This window comes from Anabrus simplex, chromosome 7 (assembly GCF_040414725.1).
Source record: "Anabrus simplex isolate iqAnaSimp1 chromosome 7, ASM4041472v1, whole genome shotgun sequence".
In the NCBI taxonomy this organism is placed as follows: Eukaryota; Metazoa; Arthropoda; class Insecta; order Orthoptera; family Tettigoniidae; genus Anabrus; species Anabrus simplex.
This window is the reverse complement of record NC_090271.1, coordinates 49720076-49745881: the sequence shown is the minus strand read 5'-3', so window position 1 is coordinate 49745881 and position 25806 is coordinate 49720076. Positions and strand designations below refer to the sequence as shown.

Sequence of the window (25806 nt, the reverse complement as noted above, 5' to 3'; positions counted from 1 at the left end):
TAAGAGTCATTGTTCAATTAGAGTTTTAAAATTCTTCAAGCGCTGCTCTCAGGAAGGGGGCTGGACAAAACATAAAAGTCTTACTTTTTCCATGTTCGTTGTATGCATAACATAAATATTTTGACTCAAACATGTTTAAATTTTAATTTCAATATATATAGTTTCAGATTACATTTCATTCATACCTTTCACTAGAATATAAAATACCGGGCAGGTTGGCCGTGCTAAATTCAGACAATATTTTTTACTTCAAATGCAGTAGTGTGGAACAAGTCGGCCGCGCGGCGTGCAGCTGTGAGCATGCATCCGGGAGATGGTGGGTTCGAACCCCACTATCGGCAGCTCTGGAGATGGTTTTCCGTGGTTTCCTATTTTCACATCAGGCTGTACCTTAATTAAGGCCACGTCCGGTTCCTTCCCACCGCTAGCCCTTTCCTGTTCCACTAGGGTCATACGACCTACCTGTGTCGGTGCGACGTAAAACAAGTAGCGAGAAAAGAAGAAGAATTTTAAATAAAAATTCAGTGAGAGAAAAGTATTTTGAGTACATAAATTGTAAACTGTTGTCTGCTCGATGATGATGATGATGCTTGTTGTCTAAAGGGGCCTCACATCTAGGTCATCGGTCCCATTGCTCAGGTAACAACTCTTCATAGCAGTAGTGATTCTTACTTGTCAATGTTTAAATGTTAAAGTTCAGATTATCTGGGATAAAAATGTGTTGTGTTGCTGTCATATGGCAAATACGAAACCACCTAAAGGATTATTCTATGAAAGAAAATTCATGGGTGAAAAAAACCTGATTAGCGCGTTTACTTGCCACTCCCGGAGGCCCAGGTTCGATTCCTGGCCCTGCCAGAAAATTTCAAAAGTGGTACGAAGGCTGGAACGGGGTCCACTCAGCCTTGGGAGGTCAACTGTGTAGAGGGGGGTATCGATTCCCACCTCAGACATCCTTTCTATAGTTTCCCACTTCTCCAAGCAAATGTCGGGATGGTAACTAACTTAAGGGCACGGCTGCTTCCTTCCCTCTTCCTTGTCTACGCCTTCCAGTCTTCCCATCCCCAACACAAGGCCCCTGTTCAGCATAGAAGTTGCGACCGCCCGGGCAAGGTACTGGTCATTCTTCCCAGTTGTATCCCCCGACCCGCACTTTCACGCTCCAGGACACTACCCTTGAGGTGCTAGAGGTGGGTTCCTTCACTGAGTCCGAGAGAAAAGCCAACCCTGGAGGTGTAAACAGAGTAAGAAAGAAAGAAAGAAAGAAAGAAAGAAAGAAGGCAAATACCCGAAATAGAAATGGAAAACTAAGATAAGAGTGCTACCTGCTTTTAGCCACTACGTAGTTTTGTCCTGGTCTGCAGAGAATTAGTGAGATGATAGTGTCCCTTTGCTCTTTTTTTCCTGTTCGGATTACAAAAAAGGCACACAGCAATATATCGAATATTTTCTAACACAGTTAAAGAAAAGCAAATCACCACACCATTAGAAAACGAATTAGCGCATAAATTAAAATTCTTGTTCAGGACGAAATTACAGCGAGAAATCACTTTGTTCTTGTTTCCATAAAATTTCTGCTCGAAGTACGAAAAGGTGCACAAGAATGTCACAAATTCCAAGATTTGTAAACACAATTTAAAAAATATAATCATCACACTACACAAAAAGAAAATAAACTCACTAGCGCATAACTAACAGATCTCAATATCAAGCCAACAAGCACCTCATTGCGAACACATTGCCAACATTTACGACAGCAAAACCATATAAATAAAATTGGAAATGCGGCAATTTGCGATATACAGCTGCCTGTCAGTGGGTAGTAGGCCAGCACTCCAGCGGCATTACGGTGAAACTTTCCAATTACAGCTTTATGCTGGGCTTCACAAGCGATTGTCAAGGCCGGTATAAGGAGCGCAGCGAGGGATCCAGTTGGCCGTGGTTAAAGTAACTAGACCTCCCTCACCATGGCTAACTGATGACAACAAACGCATGGTGTCCCATCGAGATTCATTACATCGGCTGTATAGACGAACCAACTCTCCTGATGTTCTTGAACAGTATCGGTCTCTGCGCAACAAAATTAAAGTATTGATCCAAAATAAGAAATTCTCTCACTACCAACAGCTAGCCAAGAATAATATGAATGCACGAAGCACATGGCGAGAGCTTTGCTCCATGGGAATAGGGTAACTTGAACCATTGTAACCCAGAGATATCACTTGGCGACTTAAATAAACACTTCTGTGACGTTAAAATTAAGTACCAATCACTGATTATGACTCATACAATTAACACATTACTGACTAAACCGCCACCAAATAGACCAATGTTCAAATTCCTTCTTCTTCTTCTTCTTCTTCTTCTTAGCGTGCCTGTCCGCCTCGGACGTTGGCGATCAACATGGCTATTTGGGCTTTATCCATTGAAATTCAGAACAGTTCTCCAGATGTTTTGTTGAACCAGGTTTTAAGGTTGTCGAGCCAGGAAATTCTTCTTCGCCCAGGAGATCTTTTTCCTTCTATTTTCCCTTGCAGGATAAGTTAAAGCAGCTCATACCTTTTCTGATTCCTCATGATGTGTCCAAAATATTGTAGTTTACGGCACTTGATGGTGTTGATTAGCTCTGGTCTCTTGTTAGCTCGGCGTAGAACCTCAATATTTGTGATCTTCTGAGTCCATGATATTCTCAAAATTCTTCTGTATAGCTAGAGTTCAAATGCTTCCAGTCTAGCGTTGGTGGCTTTTGTAAGCGTCCGTGTTTCCATACCGTAAAAGAGAGCTGAAAACACATAGCACCTAAGGAGCCGCATTTTGGTATCCATGGTAAGGTCGTGATTCTTGAAGGTTGAGCTCATTGAATTGAAAACACTTCTCGCTTTTCCAATGCGACACTTTATCTCTTGCGAATTGTCCCATGCTTTGTTAATGATGGTACCCAGGTACGAATACTGTGAAACTCTCTCTATACTTGCTCCATTGAGGAACAGATTCACGCCTCGGATGTTCTTCTTACTGATGATCATCAGTTTTGTTTTATTAGTGTTGATGTCCAGACCATATCTCTTGCTTGTTTCAGAAATTTTGTTCATCAACTTCTGTAGCCCTTCCATCGTATCTGCAAAGACAATTGTGTCATCTGCGTAGCGCAAATTGTTGAGTTTGACACCATTCACTGAAATTCCTTCCTCCACATCAAATAGGGCTTCTTTGAATACGTGCTCAGAATACAGGTTGAAGAGTATCGGTGATATTATACATCCTTGCCTGACGCCTTGGCGTATTCTCACTTGCTCAGATTGGTCTTGATCTATTTTCATGACTGCAGATTGGTTCCAGTATAAATTTGCTATTATTCTTAGATCTTTCCCATCAATTCCTGTTTTCTTGAGTACGTCTATCAGGTGTTCATGAATCACGCAATCAAACGCCTTTTGATAATCAATGAGGCATGCAAATACATTACAGTTGATATCCCTACATTTTTGGAACAGTAGCCTACCTGTACACTAAATATTGCCAACTGCCTTCAAAAACCCAAACTGGTTGGACGCTATCTGTTCTTCACAAATACTGTATATCCGCTTGTGTATCACTTTAAGAAATAATTGTAGCAGATGGCTCATTAAACTGATGGTACGGTAGTCCCCACATTCTTTGGCATTTGATTTCTTAGGTAAAGCAGTAAATTCTGATTTTAACCATTCTGGAGGGATTTTATCTGATGAGTAAATGTCGTTGAATATTTTTGTGATCATTTTTATTTTTTCCTCACTGAGCAGTTTGAGAAATTCTGCTTGTATGCCATCTGGCCCAGCTGCTTTCCCTTCCTTCATTTGTTGTATTCCCGCTTCCACTTCACTTACTAGGATATCTGGTCCTGTTGTATCTGATATCTCTGGTTCGTCTCTCCTCATGTCATCTTGGAATAACTGTTCCAGATATTTCTCCCATTTTCTCTTTTTTTCTTCCTTGTCAGTTATGAGGTTACCATTACTATCTACAAGCTTTGCACAGTTTGATTTGCGATATTTTTTTTGTTGCCTCTCTGACCTTCCGGTGAACATTAAAATCGTCATGTCTACTCTGATAAAACTCTATTTCTGCACATAATTCAGTTTTCTCTTTCTCTTTGGCTTCTCTAATTTTCCTTCTGATTGTATTTTGAACCGCTCTGTATTCCATCAAATTACCTCTTCTCTTCCTTCGTTCTTCCATTAGGTCCAGAATCTCATTTGTCATCCACGTTTTCCTCTTTCTAAAGTCCAGTCTCAAATGCTCTTCTTTTACTCCTTTTATCACTTCTTGTAGGTGTGTGAGTTTTTCATTAACATCGTCACAATTGTCAATCAATTTATTGTTTAGAGCTATCTTGACTGTCTGCTATATGGTAGCATCTTTCAATTTTCTCAAGTCGTATTTCCGTGCTGTTTTGGGGACAACATATTTCATTCTGATCTTAAAATTTCCAACCACTGGGACATGGTCTGATTGTATGTCTGCTCCTGGATATGTTCTGACAGATGTACAACCATTTCTGTATCATTTGTTCACCATCATGGAATCAGTCTGATTCCTCACAATGTGTCCTGGTGTGTCCATGGGCCATTTCCATGTGTATAACTTGCGTGGTGGTAGTTTAAACCATGTATTCATAACCACTAGCTGATTTGTTTCTGCAAATAGTTCCAACTCATCTCCTCGAGCATTCCTGTCTCCTAGACCAAAGGGTCCGACGGCGTTTGATGTTCTTCCCGCCCCAAGTTTTGCATTAAAGTCGCCCATGACTATGTTGAGGTCTTCTCTTTTTAGCTTGTTCATTGTTATGCTATTATAGAAATTTTCGACTTCCTCATCTGGTTTGTCTGCAGTAGGAGCGTAGACTTGAATAATATTTAAGTCAACTGGCCTTGCTTTGATTTGAACTAACATAACACGTGATGAGACTGGAATAATGTTGTCAACACACTTGGCTATTCTTTTATTCAGTATGATTCCTACCCCATGTTCATGCATACCATTGTCTGTACCCGAGTAGCAAACTCGGGGCTCGTCTATATTGATGGTTCCAGATCCTGGCCATCGCATTTCGCTTACTCCTAGAATATCTATTTTCATTCTTGTCATCTCCTTTATTGCATTGTGGATCTTCCCCGCCTGGCTCATCGTCTTCACATTCCAAGTTCCAATCTCGACTCTATCTTGATATTTCAGTCTTTCTATTGCTGTGCTTGTATCTGCCCCTCCCGGAGATCTGATTGAGGAGCTTACACCGGATACTAATTTAGCTGCAAGCATAGCCATGGTGATTACTAGGGAAAATTAATTGAGGTGGTTTCCCGTTGCCTTCCTCAGTGCGCAGTAACCACGTCACATCGTAACATCCAAGGATGCTAGGACGCGAGGCAGCTGTATGCTGATACAAGGTCTTTGTATCGATCTTCTTATCAGCATTAATGATATAGCTGCTGCCACTATATCATGTCCTCAGTTGATCCGCGGGTGCGAACACCACTCTCTCACGAGAGCCCCTATCAGCCATTGGGACGCGCCGTGTCGGGGTTGAGGACTTCCCCATCCAGATCCGTCTTCCACAGAGTACAGAAAAGCCCCTACTCAGTTCAGAGCTCTTCCCCTGTACAAGCTGCATCTGGCACGGTCAAATTCCTTACTGTTAATGAAACTGAGGTGCAGCGTGAACTGCTTTCGGTCAAGTCAAATGCCACTGGAGTTGATGATCTCCCCCATCATCATCATTAAATGCATTCTAGATATTATTTGCCCAGTAATTACTCACATATATAATTTCTGCCTCAGTTCTGGAACGTATCCAAGGATATGGAAAGACGCAATCATAAATCCGGTACCAAAAAGTCTCCAGCTATTTGCCTATGAGACTATCAACCTGTGTGTATACTTTCATCTCTCTCCAAACCCTTCGAACGGATAATCCATCGGCAACTAACCGGGTATCTTAACAAATATTCCTTGTTTGACCCATTACAGTCAGGCTTTAAAAAGGGACACAGCACAACCATTGCCCTATTGAAGTTTACAGATGACATTAGATGTGCAATGAGTGAACAGAAGGTCACATTACTTACTCTACTTGATTGTAGCAGTGCATTTGACACTGTTGACTTAGACATATTGCTAGCCAAATTAAAATCCCTTCATCTAAATCAGACTGCTTTACAACTCTTTAGCTCTTACCTCACAAACTGCAGACGAGTCGTTATAAAGAGTAATACTTCTCAATGGGCAATGAAACACGCAGGAGTACCCCAAGGTTCTGTACTTACACCAATGCTTTTTATTTTATACATAAACAACATAGCATCATGAAGGGCTGAGAACCATAGTGGGCCAAGTGCCATTTTTTAAAAATGGAGAAAAATAAGGTTAAAGTTTAGTCACTGCTATAATTCACAGACACAGAATACAGAGACTACAACATTTGCATATTATCGTCAATAGATCCATTAATCACTACAAAGCAAAATACAAAGATTATCTGGCTTTTTAATACAAATAAAAAGTAAATGAATACCATCATTTTCCACTGGAGTGGATTTGGCCCACTTTGGCTCTAAACAGAAAGGATGAATTTTAACAATACGTCAGTGGGCCAACTCCACATGGCACTGTAAAGTACTTCATTTTGCAGTAGTTACATCACAATATTGCAAATCCTTAAAAAAGCTTATGATTAAATGGTGGAATGAATGGAAGCATGGCAATTAAATCATCATATTTAGCTTTTGTCAGCTTAATGGGTGCTGCATAAGCAGGACTCATTTCCCATGATGAAGGTGCTGAACTTGTTACCTTTACAGATGGCCTGCCCTTACCAGAAGGTGAAATATCAAGGATTTTCCATTCTTCCATTTCGCTGAGGGTGTATCTGAACTTAATCTTAAGAGGTTCATAAGACTGGAAACGAAACCACCTAATTCTGAGCCACACAACCTTCTCCCTATATACTGTTTCCTTACGAATCACAAAGTTTTTTGAGAGCTCCTTAATGTTCACAAATTCTTTCTGTTCCATTTTTTCACACTAAAGGGCTTATTTCTCCTACATTCCTTAACTAAGGTCACATAATCTTCTACCGAAAACAGTGATTTTGCCTTACATTTTGAAGTTTTGATGGTACTAAAATCTCTGTCATTAGGCAAATATGAATGGCCAGGTTCTAGGAGCTTATGATCAATAGTTTTAAATTGGGAATGATGAACTAATTTGGCCAACAAAGATGCAATATAATGATTCCTATTCTGACCACCACAAGTGTCTGAATAGTCTATGAAATGATTTGCTGTTGTGCTGACGTTCCTGAGGTAATACAGAATATATGTACCTACTTCTGTTAGGCCCCTTTATACTGTATCTTCACCCCACAATTACATGTACCCTTTCTCATCCTCACAGTTATGTATTCCTATGTTACACATCCAAAACTTCCTCTTGTAAAAATAAACACTACTTGTTATGGAATAATAATAATAATGTTATTTGCTTTACGTCCCACTAACTACTATTTGAATGTCTTCGGAGACGCCGAGGTGCCGGAATTTAGTCCCACAGGAGTTCTTTTACGTGCCAGTAAATCTACCGACACAAAGCTGACGTATATGAGCATCTTCAAATACCACCGGACTGAGCCAGGATCGAACCTGCCAAGTTGGGGTCAGAAGGCCAGCGCCTCAACCGTCCGAGCCACTCAGCCCGGCACTTGTAATTGAGGGAAGGAGAAGGGTCTGCTGCATGTCAAATCACTACTACTATTTTCCTCGTGGCCGATGTCCGCCATGATACTAGGCATATCACGTGACTCAGAGCAAGCGAGGGATTGCTCATGCGGATTTGGCCCACTATGGCACTACCTCCAGCGGCTAGTTCAATTTGGTTGATATTTTGTGACCCTGTAGCACATAAATGGGAAGACGTAGAGATAGCCCAGTTGGAGAAATAATACCTAAGTCAGAAATGAACCGCTAGATGGCATTAACTCATTTTCGACCGTTGGTGGATTTGGCCCATTATGGTTCTCAGCCCTTGATATATGCGGATGACCTCCAGATATGTTATCACACAAATTTGGGAGATATTCGTCTAGCAACTGATAAAATGAATGCTGACTTACAAAATATATCATCATATGCTTGTGAGAACTCTGTATTAATAAATCCCTCCAAGACAAAAGCTATTATAGTTGGACAATCGAAATTGATAAACATGACAAAGTCTTTAGACATTCCTTCACTCAGTCTATCTGGTACCAAAATTCCATATGAAAGCTTGGTAAATAATCTACATGTTGTTATAAATACATACATACATACATACATACATACATACATACATACATACATACATACATACATACATACATACATTATCATTATAGACTGTTATGCCTTTCAGCATTCAGTCTGCAAGCCTCTGTGAATTTACTAAACGTCGCCACAATCCTCGATTTGCAACTAGTGTTGTGGCCTCATTTAGATCTATACCTCTTATCCTTAAATCGTTAGAAACCGAGTCTAACCATCATCGTCTTGGTCTACTTCTACTTCTCTTACCCTCCATAGCAGAGTCCATTATTCTTCTAGGTAACCTATCCTCCTCCATTCGCCTCACATGACCCCACCACCGAAGCCAGTTTATGCATACAGCTTCATCCATCAAGTTCATTCCTAAATTAGCCTCTATCTCCTCATTCCGAGTACCCTCCTGCCATTGTTCCCACCTGTTTGTACCAGCAATCATTCTTGCTACTTTCATGTCTGTTACTTCTAACCTATGAATAAGATATCCTGATTCCACCCAGCTTTCGCTCCCGTAAAGCAAAGTTGGTCTGAAAACAGACTGATGTAAAGATAGTTTAGTCTGGGAGCTCACTTCCTTCTTACAGAATACTGTTGATTGCAACTGTGAGCTCACTGCATTAGCTTTACGACACCTTGATTCAATCTCACTTACTATATTACCATCCTGGGAGAACACACAACCTAAATACTTGAAATTATCGACCTGTTCTAGCTTTGTATCACCAGTCTGACATTCAGTTTGTTGAATTTCTTACCTACTGACATCAATTTAGTCTTCGAGAGGCTAATTTTCATACCATACTCATTGCACCTATTTTCAAGTTCCAAGATATTAGACTGCAGCCTTTTGGCACAATGTGCCATTAAGACCAAGCATAGGCCAGACTGCTTACAACATTTCCACCTAACTGAATCCCTTCCTGCCATTTTATACCTTTCAGCAGATTATCCATGTAAACTACGAACAGCAAAGGTGAAAGATTACAGCCTTGTCTAACCCCTGTAAGTACCCTGAACCAAGAACTCATTCTACCATCAATTCTCTGTAGCCCAATTGTCAACATAAATGCCTTTGATTGATTTTAATAATCTACCTTTAATTCCATAGTTCCCCAGTATGGCGAACATCTTTTCCCTCGGTACCCTGTCATATGCTTTCTCTAGATCTATGAAACATAAACACAACTGCCTATTCATCTCGTAACATTTTTCAATTACCTGGCGCATACTGAAAATCTGATCTGAAACCACACTGGTTTTCATCCAACTTCCTCTCAACGACTGATCGCACCCTCCCTTCCAAGATGCTAGTGAATACTTTGCCTGGTATACTAATCAATGAGATACCTCGATAGTTGTTGCAATCCTTCCTGTTCCCTTGCTTATAGATAGGTGCAATTACTGCTTTTGCCCAATCTGAAGGTATCTTACCAACACTCCATGCTAATTTTACTACTCTATGAAGCCATTTCATCCCTGCCTTCCCACTATACTTCACCATTTCAGGTCTAATTTCATCTATTCCTGCTGCCTTATGACAATGGAGTTTATATACCATCCTTTCCACTTCCTCAAGCATAATTTCACCAACATCATTTTCCTCCTCCCCATGAGCTTGGCTGTTCACAACACCACCAGGATGATTTCCTCTTACATTGAGAAGATGTTCAAAATATTCCCTCCACCTCTCCAGTGATTCCCTGGGATCTATTATGAGTTCACCTGAATTACTCAAAACACTGTTCATTTCCTTTTTCCCTCCCTTCCTAAGATTCTTTTTTTACTGTCCAGAAAGGTTTCCCTGCTGCTTGACCTAGCCTTTCCAGGTTGTTATCAAAATCTTCCCATGACTTCTTTTTGGCTTCAACAACTATTTGTTTTGCTCTGTTTCTTTCATCTACATACAAATCCATGTCTGCCTCGGCCCTTGTGTGGAGCCATTTCTGATAAGCCTTCTTTTTACGTTTACAAGCTGCTCTCACTTCATCATTCCACCAAGATGTTCGCCTTTTCCTATCTTTACACACAGTTGTTCCTAGGCATTCCCTTGCTGTTTCTACTACAACATCCCTGTATGCCACCCATTCACTTTCTATATCCTGAACCTGCTTACTGTCCACTGTTCAAAACTTCTCACTAATCATATCCATGTACTTCTGTCTAATTTCCTCGTCCTGGAGACTTTCTACCCTTATTCGTTTGCAGACAGATTTCATTTTCTCTACCCTAGGCCTAGAGATACTTAGTTCACTACAGATCAGATAGTGGTCTGTATCATCGAAAAATCCGCGGAAAACTCGTACATTCCTAACAGATTTCCTGAATTCGATGTCTGTTAAGATATAGTCTATTATGGATCTGGTACCCCTAGCCTCCCATGTGTAGCGGTGAATAGCCTTAAGCTCGAAGAATGTATTCGTAACAGCTAAACCCATACTAGCACAGAAGTCCAGCAAACGCTTCCCATTCCCATTAGCTTCCATATCTTCCCCACATTTACCAATCACCCTTTCGTATCCTTCAGTTCTATTCCCAACTCTCGCATTGAAATCGCCCATTAGCACTATTCTATCCTTGCTGTTGACCCTGACCACGATGTCACTCAATGCTTCATAAAACTTGTCAACTTCATCCTCATCTGCACCCTCACATGGTGAATACATGGACACAATTCTAGTCCTAATTCCTCCAACTGACAAATCTACCCACATCATTCGCTCATTTACATGCCTAACAGAAACTATGTTGCGTGCAGCGGTATTCCTGATAAAGAGCCCTACCCCAGACTCCACCCTTCCCTTTCTAACACCCGTCAAGTACACTTTATAATCTCCTATCTCTTCCTCATCTCCCGTTACCCGAATATCACTTACTCCTAGCACATCCAGATGCATCCTATTTGCTGACTCAGCCAGTTCTACTTTCTTTCTTCCATAAGCTCCATTAATATTGATAGCTCCCCATCGAATTCCATTTCGTTCGCCAAGTTGTTTCCAAGGAGTCCCTCGCCTGTCAAATTGGAGTGGGACTCCGTTACTCCCATAGGTCCGAGGCTTGCTTAAAATGTTCTGAGCTCGGTAAATTCATGAAGCAGGATGCTACCCTACTTGCACATAGTCCAAGTGAGGATCTCTCCTTTGACGGGTTATGGACCACCGGTGGATTGTATAGTCCTAGCCGCCTGAGCACAAGGAGGACCAGGACTCAGAATATGTCCGAGATGCCCACTCCCATTCCATAGCAACTGGTATCCTGACTCTCAGGACCACTTACTAGGCCACTCAACCGTTGCCCATGGTTCACGAACTAGGACGTGACTACAGTAACCCACAAACACCTAAATTGGAATGAACACGTCACACGTATCTGTAACAGGGTATATGCCTCACTCCATCCTGTGAAATACCACCATAACATTTTACCATTAAATATGAAAGTCATTCTTATAAAAACATTAGTTCTGCCTTTATTCTGCTATTGTGATGCTCTATTCATAGATGCAACGAAAGAACAAATGAGAAAAATTCAAAGCACCATGAATTCCTGCATCAGATTTATATTTTCGTTATGCTACGACACTCATGTCACACCTTATTACAAGCAACTTTCCCTCCTGAAATTTGAAGAACTTGGAAATCTTCATGTAGCCCTGTTGGTGTACAGATCACTAACTGAGAGAACTCCCCTGTACCTGTCATCAAACTTTACATACCTTTCCTCATTTCACCAGTATAATACATGCTCTGTTACTACACTTGCCATTCCCTTTAGCAGGTCAGCTGCCTATAATCGCTCATTCATTGCGACGGGAAGTAGATTATGGAACTCTGTTCCAAATAACATCCGAAGTAGTAACTCACTAGAGTCTTTAAAGTCTTCCTACAGAACGTATCTCTTAGATGCATAAGCCCACGGTGTGAATCTTGATGGGTGAATGGTGATGTATGGATGTGTGTATAATTTAGTTAATTTTTCTTGAAATTAATTTAAACTTATTTATCATTAAATTTCATTTAGTAGTTTGACAAATGATATGTTCATACTGGTATAATTATGATGATGTATTTGTTTTGAATTTATGATACAAAGTTTCTTTTAAAATATTTAATATTCTCTACGGTTTTTCTGTTCAATGATGTGGTTAAGTGTAAGAGAGGACCACGAGACCTAACTTCGCCATAATTAAAGACAAATAAATAAAAAATTTTAAAAAAATCACAAGCTAATGATTTTCCGTAACTATCAAGTTTCAGTTTCATCTATGTATATAAAATAAGAGTTTTATCTGTACATTGCTCAGAATTAAACAAGAATGGTATTTACAATCTAGGCCATCAATAATTTTATTCACGCTGGGTGAAATGGTAGTTTAGGAGAAGGCCTAAAATTTAATTCTCAAATATTTATGTTATTAGTGGTCCTATCAACAAATCTGCCACGTGGGCGACTGCCCTAAATGCAGATCAGTAGTGATTGATTGATTGTTGATTGATTGATCGATTGATTGATTGATTGATTGATTGATTGATTGATTGATTGATTGAGGGAAACCACGGAAAACCATCTTCAGGGCTGCCGACAGTGGAGTTCGAACCCACTATCTCCCGGATGCGAGCTCACAGCTGCGCGCTCCTAACTGCACGGCCAACTCGCCCGGTTTATACATTTTTACAGTACCGGCTATGATAACAGAGATATTCATTAATTTCAACTTTTCTTGCTAAGTCCATATCAACACCAAGCCACGAGATAATGGGTCAACAGAATTTAATGAAAACCGGTATGTAAAGTCGGGGAATAAGGAACTACAGTATATGCAATAAATAATTTTATTCACCCTGGTTGAAATGGTAGTTTAGGGGAAAGTGCCTAAAATTTAATTTTTAATTTCCTATATTATTGGTCCTATTGAAAAGTACTACCTAACAAAAGTTATAGAGAATACAATTTCCGATCATTTATGTCTTATTCAGTTTTACCTTACCGACTGATGAGATTGGTGGTGGTGATTACTTTCTTAAGAAGAGGTACAACTAGGCAACCATCCTCTATATAACACTAATCAGAGAAAAAAATGGAAGGGGTCCGACACTTCGAAGAATGAAGGTGTCGGCCTAAGAAAGACAGGGGCGACTAAGGGGATGAAAATGAAAGACTCCCTAGGCTTCGATACATAAACAGAATTTAATGAAAATTAGTACCTATGTAAAGTTGGGGAATAAGGATACGCTATACAGTGCACGCTATAAATAATTTTATTCACCCTGGTTGAAATGTTAGTTTAGGGGAAGGGGGTCAGGAAATGAGAAGAGTTGGCAAGGGAGGTTGGATAGGATAGATGAAAGTGAGGAGCCTGGCACAAGTAAGTGGAAGCAATGCCAAGGGATCTATAGTCGCCAACACACCTACCCTCCCAAGTTCAGACCCCTGCGACCATATTTAGTCGCCTCTTATGACAGGCAGGAGGTGGTGTGGGTGTTGTTCTATCTCCCACACATACAGGGGGACGACTGTAATGAGAGAATTCATGAATTTAGATTAATTCAGACTTTTGTTGCTTAGTCTCTATCAATGCCGAGCATTGCTGACATGGAAATATTGTTCAATCATGTTAACTGGCAATAGATTTTGTCATGATTGTCTTAAGGTGTAAAAATGCATGGCATGGCCATCGGTCCATATCAACAAGGAAAATTGTGAAGATGATTGTAAAAATGAGAAACAAATTGTAAAGGAACTATCGCCTGAATAATAAGATAAGAGGGAGTCACGAAAGAGACCACCGGTCTTCCACAATTCCCCCATTTCCTTCCAATCCCTCTATTACACCTACTGTATCCTGTACATTGTTTGGAGGGCTACTTTCCTTCCTGCCCTCTGAGAGTATCTTAATTATCTCCCTCAAGCTCTCCAACTCCTCCCTCATACTCCTTAATGCCTGGCCATACCCACAGTTCCTACACTCGTACTGCTTAGCCATTTTTACTAAGTAAGAAAAGGAAAAATACGATAACTTATTCTGTGCAAAATAAAAATAAAAGGAAAGAAATATTATCTAGGTTAGTTCACAAAGAACAAACGACAGTATGTTATTTAATATAGGCTACTACTACACTACAGTACTACTTAATTGTACTATTTTTCTTCCTACAACACGCTAACACGATGAAAATTGCTGTTAATTACTGGAAACAGAGAATAATACACAAGAATTACTCAATTCTTAACTGCAGTTAAGTCTACCCTAATGACAACAACAGAATTTTTCTAAGAGAGTTACTACAGATACCGGTACCACAGAAACGGTACTATACAAATATTTCACAGTAATAGAATAAGATGCTATAATACACTACAATAATTTTAAACTATGTTCAGACGTATTCTAATTACAACAGGTTATTACCAAGCAAAAACAGAAAAGTTAATTAGCATTAAAGTTCAAAATTCGCAAAACTACTCAAAATTATAGAATAGGCACTCTAATTTCTAATAAGTTACTATACTACACTACAATAATGTTAAAACTACGTTCAGACGAATCCTAGCTTCTTACTAAGCACAAATAGAAATGAAAATTCCAATTAGGCCTAAATTTAGATATTCGCAAGAACTACCGGTAGGTACTCAAAGATTACCAACAAAGTTAAACACGTATACAGATTAATATTAGTACTACTTTGTCCTGCTATGCTGTAATAGAAATGAAACCTGCCGTTTGCACACGAATATAACAGGCAAGATACTATCTAATATACTGTATCTACACTACAATTCTCAACTGAAATGCGGTTATGTGATCTTTACAGATGGTGGATTGCTATTATTTTCCCTACTCCGCGGGACGGAGAATAAAAGTGTCCTTAAATGTTGAAAAATATGAGATGGTTTACAATAATTTCTCAAAAGTATTTTTGTCTAAACTATGCCAGGGACTTGAATTACAATTATCGGAATGTAGGAACTAGATTATTAGCTAACCACTCATAAATACTGAAATGTCGAGGGAGTGATATATAAATTACGGATACTTTAACTGCCTACCCAGAACTACTCAGAACTATTTTATAAGCCCCAGTGGAAAAGGTTTCCATATTTGTTCTTGTGTTTTCCATGCATTTCAATACATTCCTCTCATCTTTAGAAATGCTAGATATAGTTTTCACTGTACCTACGGATGTACGATGTAAAATGTCCTCATGTCGGAAAAGATCGTATGTAGTGTTTCCCATATCCCTGTAGGATTGTTTTTATTCGTATATTCAGTAGTATGTTTTCTCGCTCAGCACTTTCTTTTTGCTGTTGTACGTTTTCTCGCTCAACACGTTCTTTTTTGTCCTCTACAGAAACATAGTGTCCACATTCTGGAAAGTCAGGGAAAAAGTCATGGAAATAGACAAAAAAATCCGGAAGTTAGGGAAATCTTCCCCGATGATGGATTTGAGGGGATATTTTTAGGCTCTAGTCTGTTGTAACCCAGGCTATTGTAGCATTTCTTTCTCAGATATTTTTTCACAAGAAATGCATAACAGTTCTACAATTTTTGTGTGGCCTAGTGTCATTTCTTTCAACCATTTTATGTTATTCTTTTTTATTTTAGTTCTGGATGCTTTCTTGAAACTCATGACAATGGCTAACAAGCAGTGTACATTTAATAAACTTTGGCTAGACAGGTAATAAACTTTGGCTAGACAGGAAAGTGTTTCCCAAACTGAGTGGTTGGTTGGACATATTGGTAAATGATGCAACATCAGCATATTGTAAAGTGTGTTGTAAATCATTGAAATTTAGTAATATGGGTAAACAAGCAGTCACTTCTCATGCTAAAGGACTTCTTCATTCTGTTGTAAAGCCGTTCCACTCTGATTTCCTTCCTGACATCCTGTTTTCTTACTCTACCCTTTCTATCTTTCCTATCATACTTCTTAAAAGTTTCATTTCACTGGCCTGAATTTTATTCTTCTTCCTTTTTCTTAGTGTCCATGTCTCCACTGTATATGTAAGTAGTGGGCAGTAGTACATCTTATACATCACCTCTTTACACTTGATACTTCCTTCCTTTACACCAGGTTTCTCACATTCTGATAGAATGCATTTCCATAATTTTCAAAAATCTCACTCAAGTGTCAAGTTGCCCTTTTACTTCCAATCTGTTTGCTCCCCACACCACAGTATCACCTGTAAACAACTTTACCTTCAGCTCCTGTCCCCGAATTGTACCTTTATCTCTTTCATAATTTTGCCCATATCATTATGAATGACAGTGGTGGTTGTGATATTGATGGTATTATTATTATTATTATTATTATTATTATTATTATTATTATTATTATTATTATTATTATTTATTCATTGTTGTATGTATTAAATATTGAAATTAAGTTTTTAAAAATGTCTTAGATTTATGTATCTTCAAAGAGATTAATCCATTTTGTCTCTAGTATTTCTGAAGAGTTACTAAAGTTGACTTCTTTGCTCTGTCTGTTGCAGTAGTCGGCACCGTCAAACTCTCCATTACCATATTAAGCGTGTGCATCCTGGACACGAAGTAAAGAGCTTGTCTGTTGGGCCATCTGAAGCAGATTTTCAAGACATCATTAAATCTGCAACTCAGAAATTAACTCCACTGGAACAAACTCATGAAGAGGAAGAAGATTTCACAAGTGTGACATCACAAATGATCCAGTCCAGTGAGCTCATGTTGTCAAGTGATTATTTACCAGAATCGTTTGAACTTCAGCCATTGGATGGGGATGTAGTTGACATAAATTCCAAAGAACCTGTATCTGGAGGTTGTGAAAGTATAACAGGCAGTTCTGGTTTAGAGTCAAATCAGATGGTTAACATCTTGGATGATCCTTCTTTAGATAATGATAAAAACTATAAAATAGTCTCTCTTTCCAATGTAGTTAGCTTAGGGAAACATGAAATAGATCATTTGGTATCTTTCGCAAAAGAAGATTTCGACTCGGTTAACAATATAACATTCACAGACAGTGAAGAATTTCAGTCAGTACAAAATTACTCTCCCCAGCATACTGAAGCTCTGTTGATCGATTCAGTAGTGGATTCAAATGAGAAAGAGTCCTCACAGCCCTTATTAAATACGTTCATTGGTTGTGAGGGTGGTGAACAATCTGAAAAAAGTGATGAGATGTTGCCCTTGGTAAATACCAGTGTCATCTTCCAAGATGATGTCACTGATACTCAGGACCATTTGTTACATCATGAGTCACCTTTACTGGACTTCCTGTCACAGCAACCAGTGTATGAAGAAGAAGTCAGCTCCTGGGACCAGGTCACTGCATATCAACTTAATTCATAATGACAGTGAATGATGACCATGAGTATGGCTTTGTAACATGTTTGTGTAGCACCATTGTTATATGAATTGTTGTGATTGTTATCATAAATTTTGAAAATAAAATGGAGGAAAATAAGTGCATGATAGGTTCTCTAAATAAGCAAGGAGTGAGAATGGCTGAAGGTACCTTTAATTCTCACTCTTCTCTCAAATTCAGGCATAACTTCCTTTCAACAAAAGGCACTGCAGTCTTTTTGTTATTGTGTATATATTGTATATTATGTATATAATTTCCTTGCCATACGCTAATAATAACACTGCAGTCTTAGTTGAACTCGTTTTGTTTTTCTTTTAGTTGCTGCCGTTTATCAATTTTTCTCTTCTAGTATATCAAGATTTCAAGAAAAAATGTGAACAACATAAAATTCAAGAAACTCAATCAGAAGCCGTAATTTTTGTTAATGTGAACAACATATTTCACTTTAATTTACTTATGTTTTTTAGACTTGACACATTACTGGTGGGACTCAAGTACATTCCAGTGGCGAAGCGTGATGTTTTGAAAAGTGTTACCACTCTTCTTCTTAGAGTATATTGTCGCTCGCACCGCAGCATTGTTTTGAGGAGTACAGACGCCATTTCATGAAAGCGAAAGACTTGATATTACTTTTGTATAAGATAAGATCATTTGAAAATGATGAAATGGCACATAATATATTGAACACTAGTGCGCATCAACATCATAGAAATTAGAAACGTGCCTAATTGAAAATAGTTTACATCATGCAAAACGTATGGCAGGCTACTCATGCACTCCTAAACATAAAGTTTAAAATTATTTTCTAACGGAGCTTTAAGCCTTATCTCAGTATTTCCTATTTCTACTTCAGGTCGATACAATGTCATGTTGTGCCATCAAAAATGTCTATCACAGCTTAGTAGAAATTAGGCCCTCTTCATAAAGTCACTCAGAAATGTCTTCTCAATTGCAATCAAAGAAAGTGCAGAGCCTGTCTTTTACTTGTCAATTTCTTTGGAAGGTGTGTATCCTTTTAAGGTCATGAAGCACTAGTTGCCAGGATGGTGAAAATGAGGTCGATCAATTTCGTTGCTTCTGGATATGCTTTTTAAAAACCTCAGGTGTGCAAATATTGGTAGAGGTCATATGCATTATTTTTCACAAGGTCTGGCTTCGTGTAGATGGCAGACAGTTTACTTTTATGTTTTATGCAGTCAAAATTTCGTCCATAGGTCTTCAGTAACGACTGATAGGCGCTGTTCGGGAACTCCTTCGCGAAATTGTTAAACTGGTCAATATCAATTAACTGAAGGAATTCCAGCTTGTTAATATCAGAAAATCTATCTGATAGTTGCATGGACATGATGTCAGTTATTTCCAAATACAATCGGAGGTACGATGTTTTCTTAGTTCCTATAAAATCAGTTCTCTGCCTCGCTTCATTGTCTTGCAACTTTGACCATATAGTTTCAAAATTGATTTTCTGCAAAAATGCTTTAAACTGCTGTGTTGTCTGCAAAAATGCTTTAAACTGCTGGATCTCTTTGGAACAGAAGGCAATATCATGTAATTTCTTCTGAAGGATCTGATACAGAACATCAGATTGAGGGAGCACTTTGGCAAATAAATTTAGTAGGAAATAGAAATCGAGGTCTTGTAGGGTAACATAGTAACCCTTAGCTTCAATTCTCGTTCCACCGTCCCATTTGTCTGTATTATCTTTCATTTCTCTGGAGAATTCAAGGAGATCTGTATAGACAGAGGACACAACTTCTACCAGCTTGGCGCTACTGTTGGTAATCGTCTTTGTATCACTTTATCAAGGGCAGCGACCCTTTAAGGGGATGATGAAGAAAACCTGCTAACCCAGACAAGGTCTGCAAATATACTTTGCATTTGCTTTCCTTGATATGGTTAACAGATTGTTGTAAAACCAAGTTGAGCCTATGACCATAGCAGTGAACAAATGTAGTCTTGTCATATTTATCCCTGACTAACTTCTGCGACCCACTGTGCTGTCCTGCCATCATTGCTGTGACATCAAATGTCTCTGCTAACTTGTCAACACACTGAAATTCTTGTAACACTCCAAAGAGATGTTTGGAGAGAGAAACAGCAGAACGGTCACCACTTACATCACTGAAGCTCAAAAATCTCTTTTGAATTTTGCCTTTGGGACTAACATCTCTAAATACAGTCGAGAGTTCTGCCCTGTTAGAAACGTCTGTACTTTCATCCAAAATAACGGAAATAAAGTTTGCTTTCATAACTTCATCTTTAATTTTGCTGGTCATAAAAGTAGTTACGGCTTCAGTAATATAATTTTGTACATCAGATGAAAGTCCTGAGAAAACTGTAGATGTTTCTAAAGGGTGCCGAAATATGTCATATTTCTTAGCAATTAATGCTAGTAACTCTCTGTAATTACCTCTGTTATCAGATTCTTCAGTTTCTTGATGGCCCCTGAAAGGTAATCCTTGCTTTGAAAGAAAACACACAGTATCTGTTGAAGTGCTGATAATATATCTGTTCCAGTGCTGATAATTAGAGTTTGTGATTTTTAGCATTTGCGATAAATGTGAAATATGCCGAAACTTTGTCAGTGTATGTGCCTTCATCTTATATGACCCGTACGGGTGGTTTTTAGCGGTTTCGAATTCGCGATAAAATGCGAAATTATACAGGAGAAATAATTATTACGACGCCCATTGCGATCGTAAAGCGGTAACATGCTTTGACGGACACTTCCATCTTGGTGCACGGAACATCTATAAGTTCAGTATCGCAGTTAGCTGGTCGGAGAGATTTATTCTCTTTGTTTTGCAGCTTAACCGATTGATGTCAGATGATACCTGAAGCTATTTTCTCTGTGTAAATAGTAACTCCTGTGGTGTAGTGGTTAGCGTGATTAGCTGCCACCCCCGGAGGCCCGGGTTCGATTCCCGGCCCTGCACGACATTTGAAAAGTGGTACGAGGGCTGGAACGGGGTCCACTCAGCCTCGGGAGGTCAACTGAGTAGAGGTGGGTTCGATTCCCACCTCAGCCATCCTGGAAGTGGTTTTCCGTGGTTTCCCACTTCTCCTCCAGGTAAATGCCGGGATGGTACCTAACGTAAGGCCACGGCTGCTTCCTTCCCTCTTCCTTGCCTATCCCTTCCAATCTTCCCATCCCTCCACAAGGCCCTTGTTCAGCATAGCAGGTGAGGCCGCCTGGGCGAGGTACTGGTCATACTCCCCAGTTGTATCCCCCGGCCCAGAGTCTGAAGCTCCAGGACACTGCCCTTGAGGCGGTAGAGGTGGGATCCTTCGCTAAGTCCGAGGGAAAAACCGAACCTGGAGGGTAAACAGATGATGATGATGAAATAGTAACTCTGAGCTGAAATACGGAAAATTAAAAGCACCTCATTTTGCCGCTTGTTGTAAACAATCATGGCGGCATCCAAGCACGGCATGGATGAGTTTATTCGTAACTGGCTTGAAAATAGGATGTTGAAAGTGGAAAAGATTCTCTGGAGAGTGAAAATATTTCTTCTTCTTCTTCAAATGACAGTGATGAAAGTGATTCCGATTTCAGTTCCGAGATGATAGTGCCAATTGAAACTACGTGACAAAACCAGAATGCAACAAGAGCGAGTGAGAAGTCTAGTTTTCCTTTTTTTTTTTTTTTTTTTCCTAGTTGTTTTACGTCGCACCGACACAGATAGATCTTACGGCGACGATGGGACAGGAAAGGCCTAGGAATGGGAAGGAAGCGGCCGTGGCCTTAATTGCGGTACAGTCCCAGCACTTGCGTAGTGTGAAAATGGGAAACCACGGAAAATCATCTTCAGGGCTGCCGACAGTGGGGTTCGAACCCACTATCTCCCGGATGCGAGCCCACAGCTGCGCGCTCCTAACCGCACGGCCAACTCACCCGTTGAGAAGTCTAGTGAAATGATACTTGGAATTATGATCTTGTTGACAATAAGCCTCTTTCTGTAACATGTAAACCAGTTTTTGAAATTCACTCTATAGTGAGGAGGGAGTTGGGTAATAATCCGAAAGAAATGGACGTAGTGAATGAATTTATAACCCCACAGTTCTGGGATCACATTACTAAGGAAACCAATGCCTATGCCTCTACATTTCTTGCTGATTTATCTGCTTCCCTTGAAACCAGTAATACTTACGAACAAAAACATTGGTTTCCTGTTACTATAGACGAGCTAAAAGCTCACTTTTGCTTTGTGTATTCTTATGTAGCCTATGTGATTAATCAAATTTATGTTAAAGTGACGAAAAAATAAATAGTTTGTAAGGGAATATTTCCTTTCACAAGTAATGGCAGGCCAAAGGGTTAAATCATTCAATGTGTGGAATTTCTTTCACTGGCTAAAGAGCACTGCAAAGACCAGTCAATCAAACAGCAAATACACTTTCAAGCTCCACGTTCATTCTCTTTGTGTGTTGACCCTTGATCTTAGTCGGTTATTCTTGACATTGGTGTTGAGTAGTAGTTCTGTTTAAAAGTACGGTAGCGATTTATTTTATTGTCTGTTAGCCATGGGTAGAAGCAAAGTGACGATCAAACAGCATGCCGAAAGTCACAAATCTGGACATTTTTATGTAAGGATACAGATGGCCTATATTGATGTGCCGACTCTGCAATGAAAAACTTGAAGAAGAAAAAATATGTTTTGTAGCCCTTCCTTTGCCTTGGTAGCACTTCTGTGCATTTGGGCTTCTACGAACAGTGTCGATGTAGAGTTTTATTAGCAAGTAAAACATAATTGTAACTGATAGGTGGTCTCAAATGAAGGAGGACACCTTTTAAACAATTGGCATGTTGTACTTAAATCATCATTGAAATTCCTCTGCCTTGTAGGTGTGTTGTACTGTGATAAATACGTTCAGAATAGTATTTTTCACTTTGAATTGTGTTTGTAAATTTGAAAATAAGCATATTCCTGTGTGTTCGTTAATACTTCTTGCAGTCTTAGGGGGCTGTCACACAGGCTCGATCGAACGACTGCGATCAACCGACTAAGAAAACAAACCTACAGAGGGCAGTGGCACCAGTCACACAGCATCGATCGTCAGCGATCAACTACGAGCGATGAAGATCGACTGGTTTGTGAAAACAAACGTGTCCGTTTTTCAGTCGCAGTCGTTCGATGATGGCGGACCCAACATAGTCATCTGTTGATGAAATCGAAACATTAATTTGCTTAGTGTATAAAAACAAAGTGGTGTATAATCCTAGACTCCCTGGATATAGTAATAGCGAGGCCGTGGATTTTGTATGGCATTCTATAGCGTCAAGAACTGGGACAAAAACTGGTAAGTAATTATTATATTTTTACGATCATCTTATGAATAGTGTTATCTTAGATTATTTATTGATAAAATATATTATACGTAATAGATTGGTAAAAAAAAGTTACACTAGGAGAACTAGTAATTATCATTCTTGTAACTTAATTGAAGAAATGTTTGGAAAACATAAGCAGTGCTTTCCTAACCTCCATCTCGTACCTAATGAAATGAATAGGCCTACCATTGTTCGCTTTAATGACAAATAAGTGTAGGCCTATGCCATAGTAGGCCTACTACATGTATATTTTCTTTGTCACAATATTCTGATTCATTGTTTCAGGAAAAAGTTGTGCCAAAACAAGGCAAATTCTGAAGGCTGGATATCGAACTTGGAGAGATAACATCCTCCCTCTCCTCCCAGGTTCTGCTGTGCAGAAAACATAAAATGGGTCTACTTCAATGCCCTCAACTTTCTGGAACTCTTCATTGCTGGAAAAAGGTACAATTCTGTAATATTTATTTTTAAAAGTAGGCCATAAGTAGTGTTCTAGTTGTGAAAGAGTGAGGGGAAGATTCAGTCTGTAGGCCATAAGTTCCACCCATCTGTTCATTAATTTATCAGATATAACTGAAAGTAATATAATATAATCCAACCTAACAATCATCTTACTAAAATAATTATTGAAAGTAACAATTTCTTAAGCAGAAGGCTTGTGTCCAGACTAAAATATAGCTCCAATTTAGAAGAATTGCATTAATATGTTGTTCATTTTTTTCAGTTCTGTAACAAACACATCTATGGAAGTGGCACCTGATGTGTGAGAGCCTTTTCATCAAGCTGAAATAGAGGAGGAGGAAGCAGAAATAATTTGTGTTGGAGGGGTCTAACTCCTACAGATCAGAAATTATTGAAGGGACTTCAACTTCCAGTCCAGTGGCTTCTGCTTCCACAAACAGCTCTGCCAGCAGTTAAAAATAAAAGAAACAGAAATGTGAAAGTGACAGTGATGTGTTAAGTGAATATTTAGAAAGGATACTGAAAACTGAAAAGAATGAAAAGAAAATGTAATCAGTGTTATTTTTAGTGTCTTTGTGATGACATGGAAAGAATGAGTGTACTAGGTCGAAGGGTTTTCAAAGTTAAAATTCAGGAACTGTTGTATACAGTGTTAGATCAAGAAAGAATCGAATAAAATTTATGTTCTTGAGAAATGTTCTACTTTTTTAATTAAATCACTTTTTGTTATACTTATCTATCAATATTTATTTGAATCCTCAGTGAGTTATGTGTATTAGCACCTGATGGGAAAGAACCTTAACTCCAATTTTTTTTAAATTATTAGCATTATTACAACATCTTAATTTGTATATTTTATGTGGTAGAACATGTATGGTTTACAAGGAAAGGAGTATTTTGAAATACATGTAGTAGGTCCCTTCTGTGTGTATGTAGTAAGCAGTTGTACAGCACAGGTGGTCTGAAACCAGACCAGCGTATTGATAGTTCTGTCCAAGAGCTGACTTCCTTCTTACGGTAGGCCTACCTATACTGTTGATCACAACTGCAAACTCATTGCATTAGGTATGTACAGCACAGGTGGTCTGAAACCAGACCAGTGTAAAGACATGAGTAGTTTTGTCCAGGAGCTGACTGTCTTCTTACAGAATACTGTTGAACACAACTGCAAGCTCATTGCATTGGGTTTACTGCATCTATATTTAATGTTGCTTACTATACTGCCATCCTGGAAGAATACACATCCTAAATACCTATTTGAAATTATCTACCTGTTCCAATTTTGTATTCTCAACCTGACATTCAGTTCTATTTTAGGTGTCTTCCCTACTGCCATCACTTTAGAATTGAAACGACTAATTTTCATGTCATATTCATTGCATCCTTTTTGAAGTTGCAAGATATTAGATTGCACAGTTTCAATAGACCAAGTTGTTTGCATAGGACAAAATTCTTACTAGAGTTATACCTGACAGAATCCCTCCCTGCCACCTTATACCTTTGTAACTTAGGTAGCCTTTATCTCCTCATTCCAAGTACTCTCCTGCCACTGGTACCTGTCTGCACCAGCAATCACTACTTTCATATCTGTTACCGTACTTATAATTTATTAATTAATAACATATAGGCCTACAGGGGGCATCAGGGTAGACCGATTATTTTATTTCTTGTGCTGTAGATCCATATGAACAATGAACAACAAAGATGAAAAATTCATTTGTAAGTATTTTGACAGGTGTTTCTACCAAAGTTTTGTAGATTTTAATCCACAACATAAAAAAACTGTATTTTGTGGGATGTGATATTAAGGGGATATGATGACAGAACATGTACATATTTATAAAAAATATATCCATATGACAGTTACATGCTTGTAATAAAAGGTTGAGTAGATTAATTACCCTGTAAGTCAATCCAAGATCTTAAAAGACCCATACACCCTACTCTGTCAAACATTAATTTATATAATTGGTATTTACAAACAGTTTTGACAGGCAATGTAAGATATAGCAAAATTAAATCCTTTACCACCTGAGCAACAGGCCTAAATAACATTTTACTGTAGATGGCAATAGTATTTAGTTGTTAGAAAGGCACACTCTTCACTTCTAAAAATAGAAGGCAAGGTGCTTGTTATTAGCACCTATTATTTTTTGCAGTGTTTGGTTCTCATTTTGGGTTAAATTGAAGGCAAAGTTTTCATTTTCCTTGAACCGATTCATAAGGAAAGTATTTCAGGATGGATAGATAGGCTTGGTAGTGTTCATATCAGTAAAGTGTATGAACAATACACAGAAAGGCAAAATCAACATTGAGGTAAGGAAGAGAGTCCTACCAG

General features: G+C 38.9%; 1 protein-coding gene across 1 annotated transcript in view; it reads left to right on the top strand.

Moving 5' to 3' along the window:
- The window catches only part of LOC137501507 (zinc finger protein 813-like), a 126372-nt gene extending 108460 nt beyond the window's left edge, over nt 1-17912 (top strand). Inside the window, exon 7 of the mRNA XM_068228565.1 lies at nt 16824-17912. Coding sequence (XP_068084666.1) covers nt 16824-17658 — 835 coding nt within the window. The 3' untranslated portion in view covers nt 17659-17912. The remainder of the gene's footprint in view (nt 1-16823) is intronic.
- The last annotated feature ends 7894 nt before the right edge of the window (nt 17913-25806 follow it).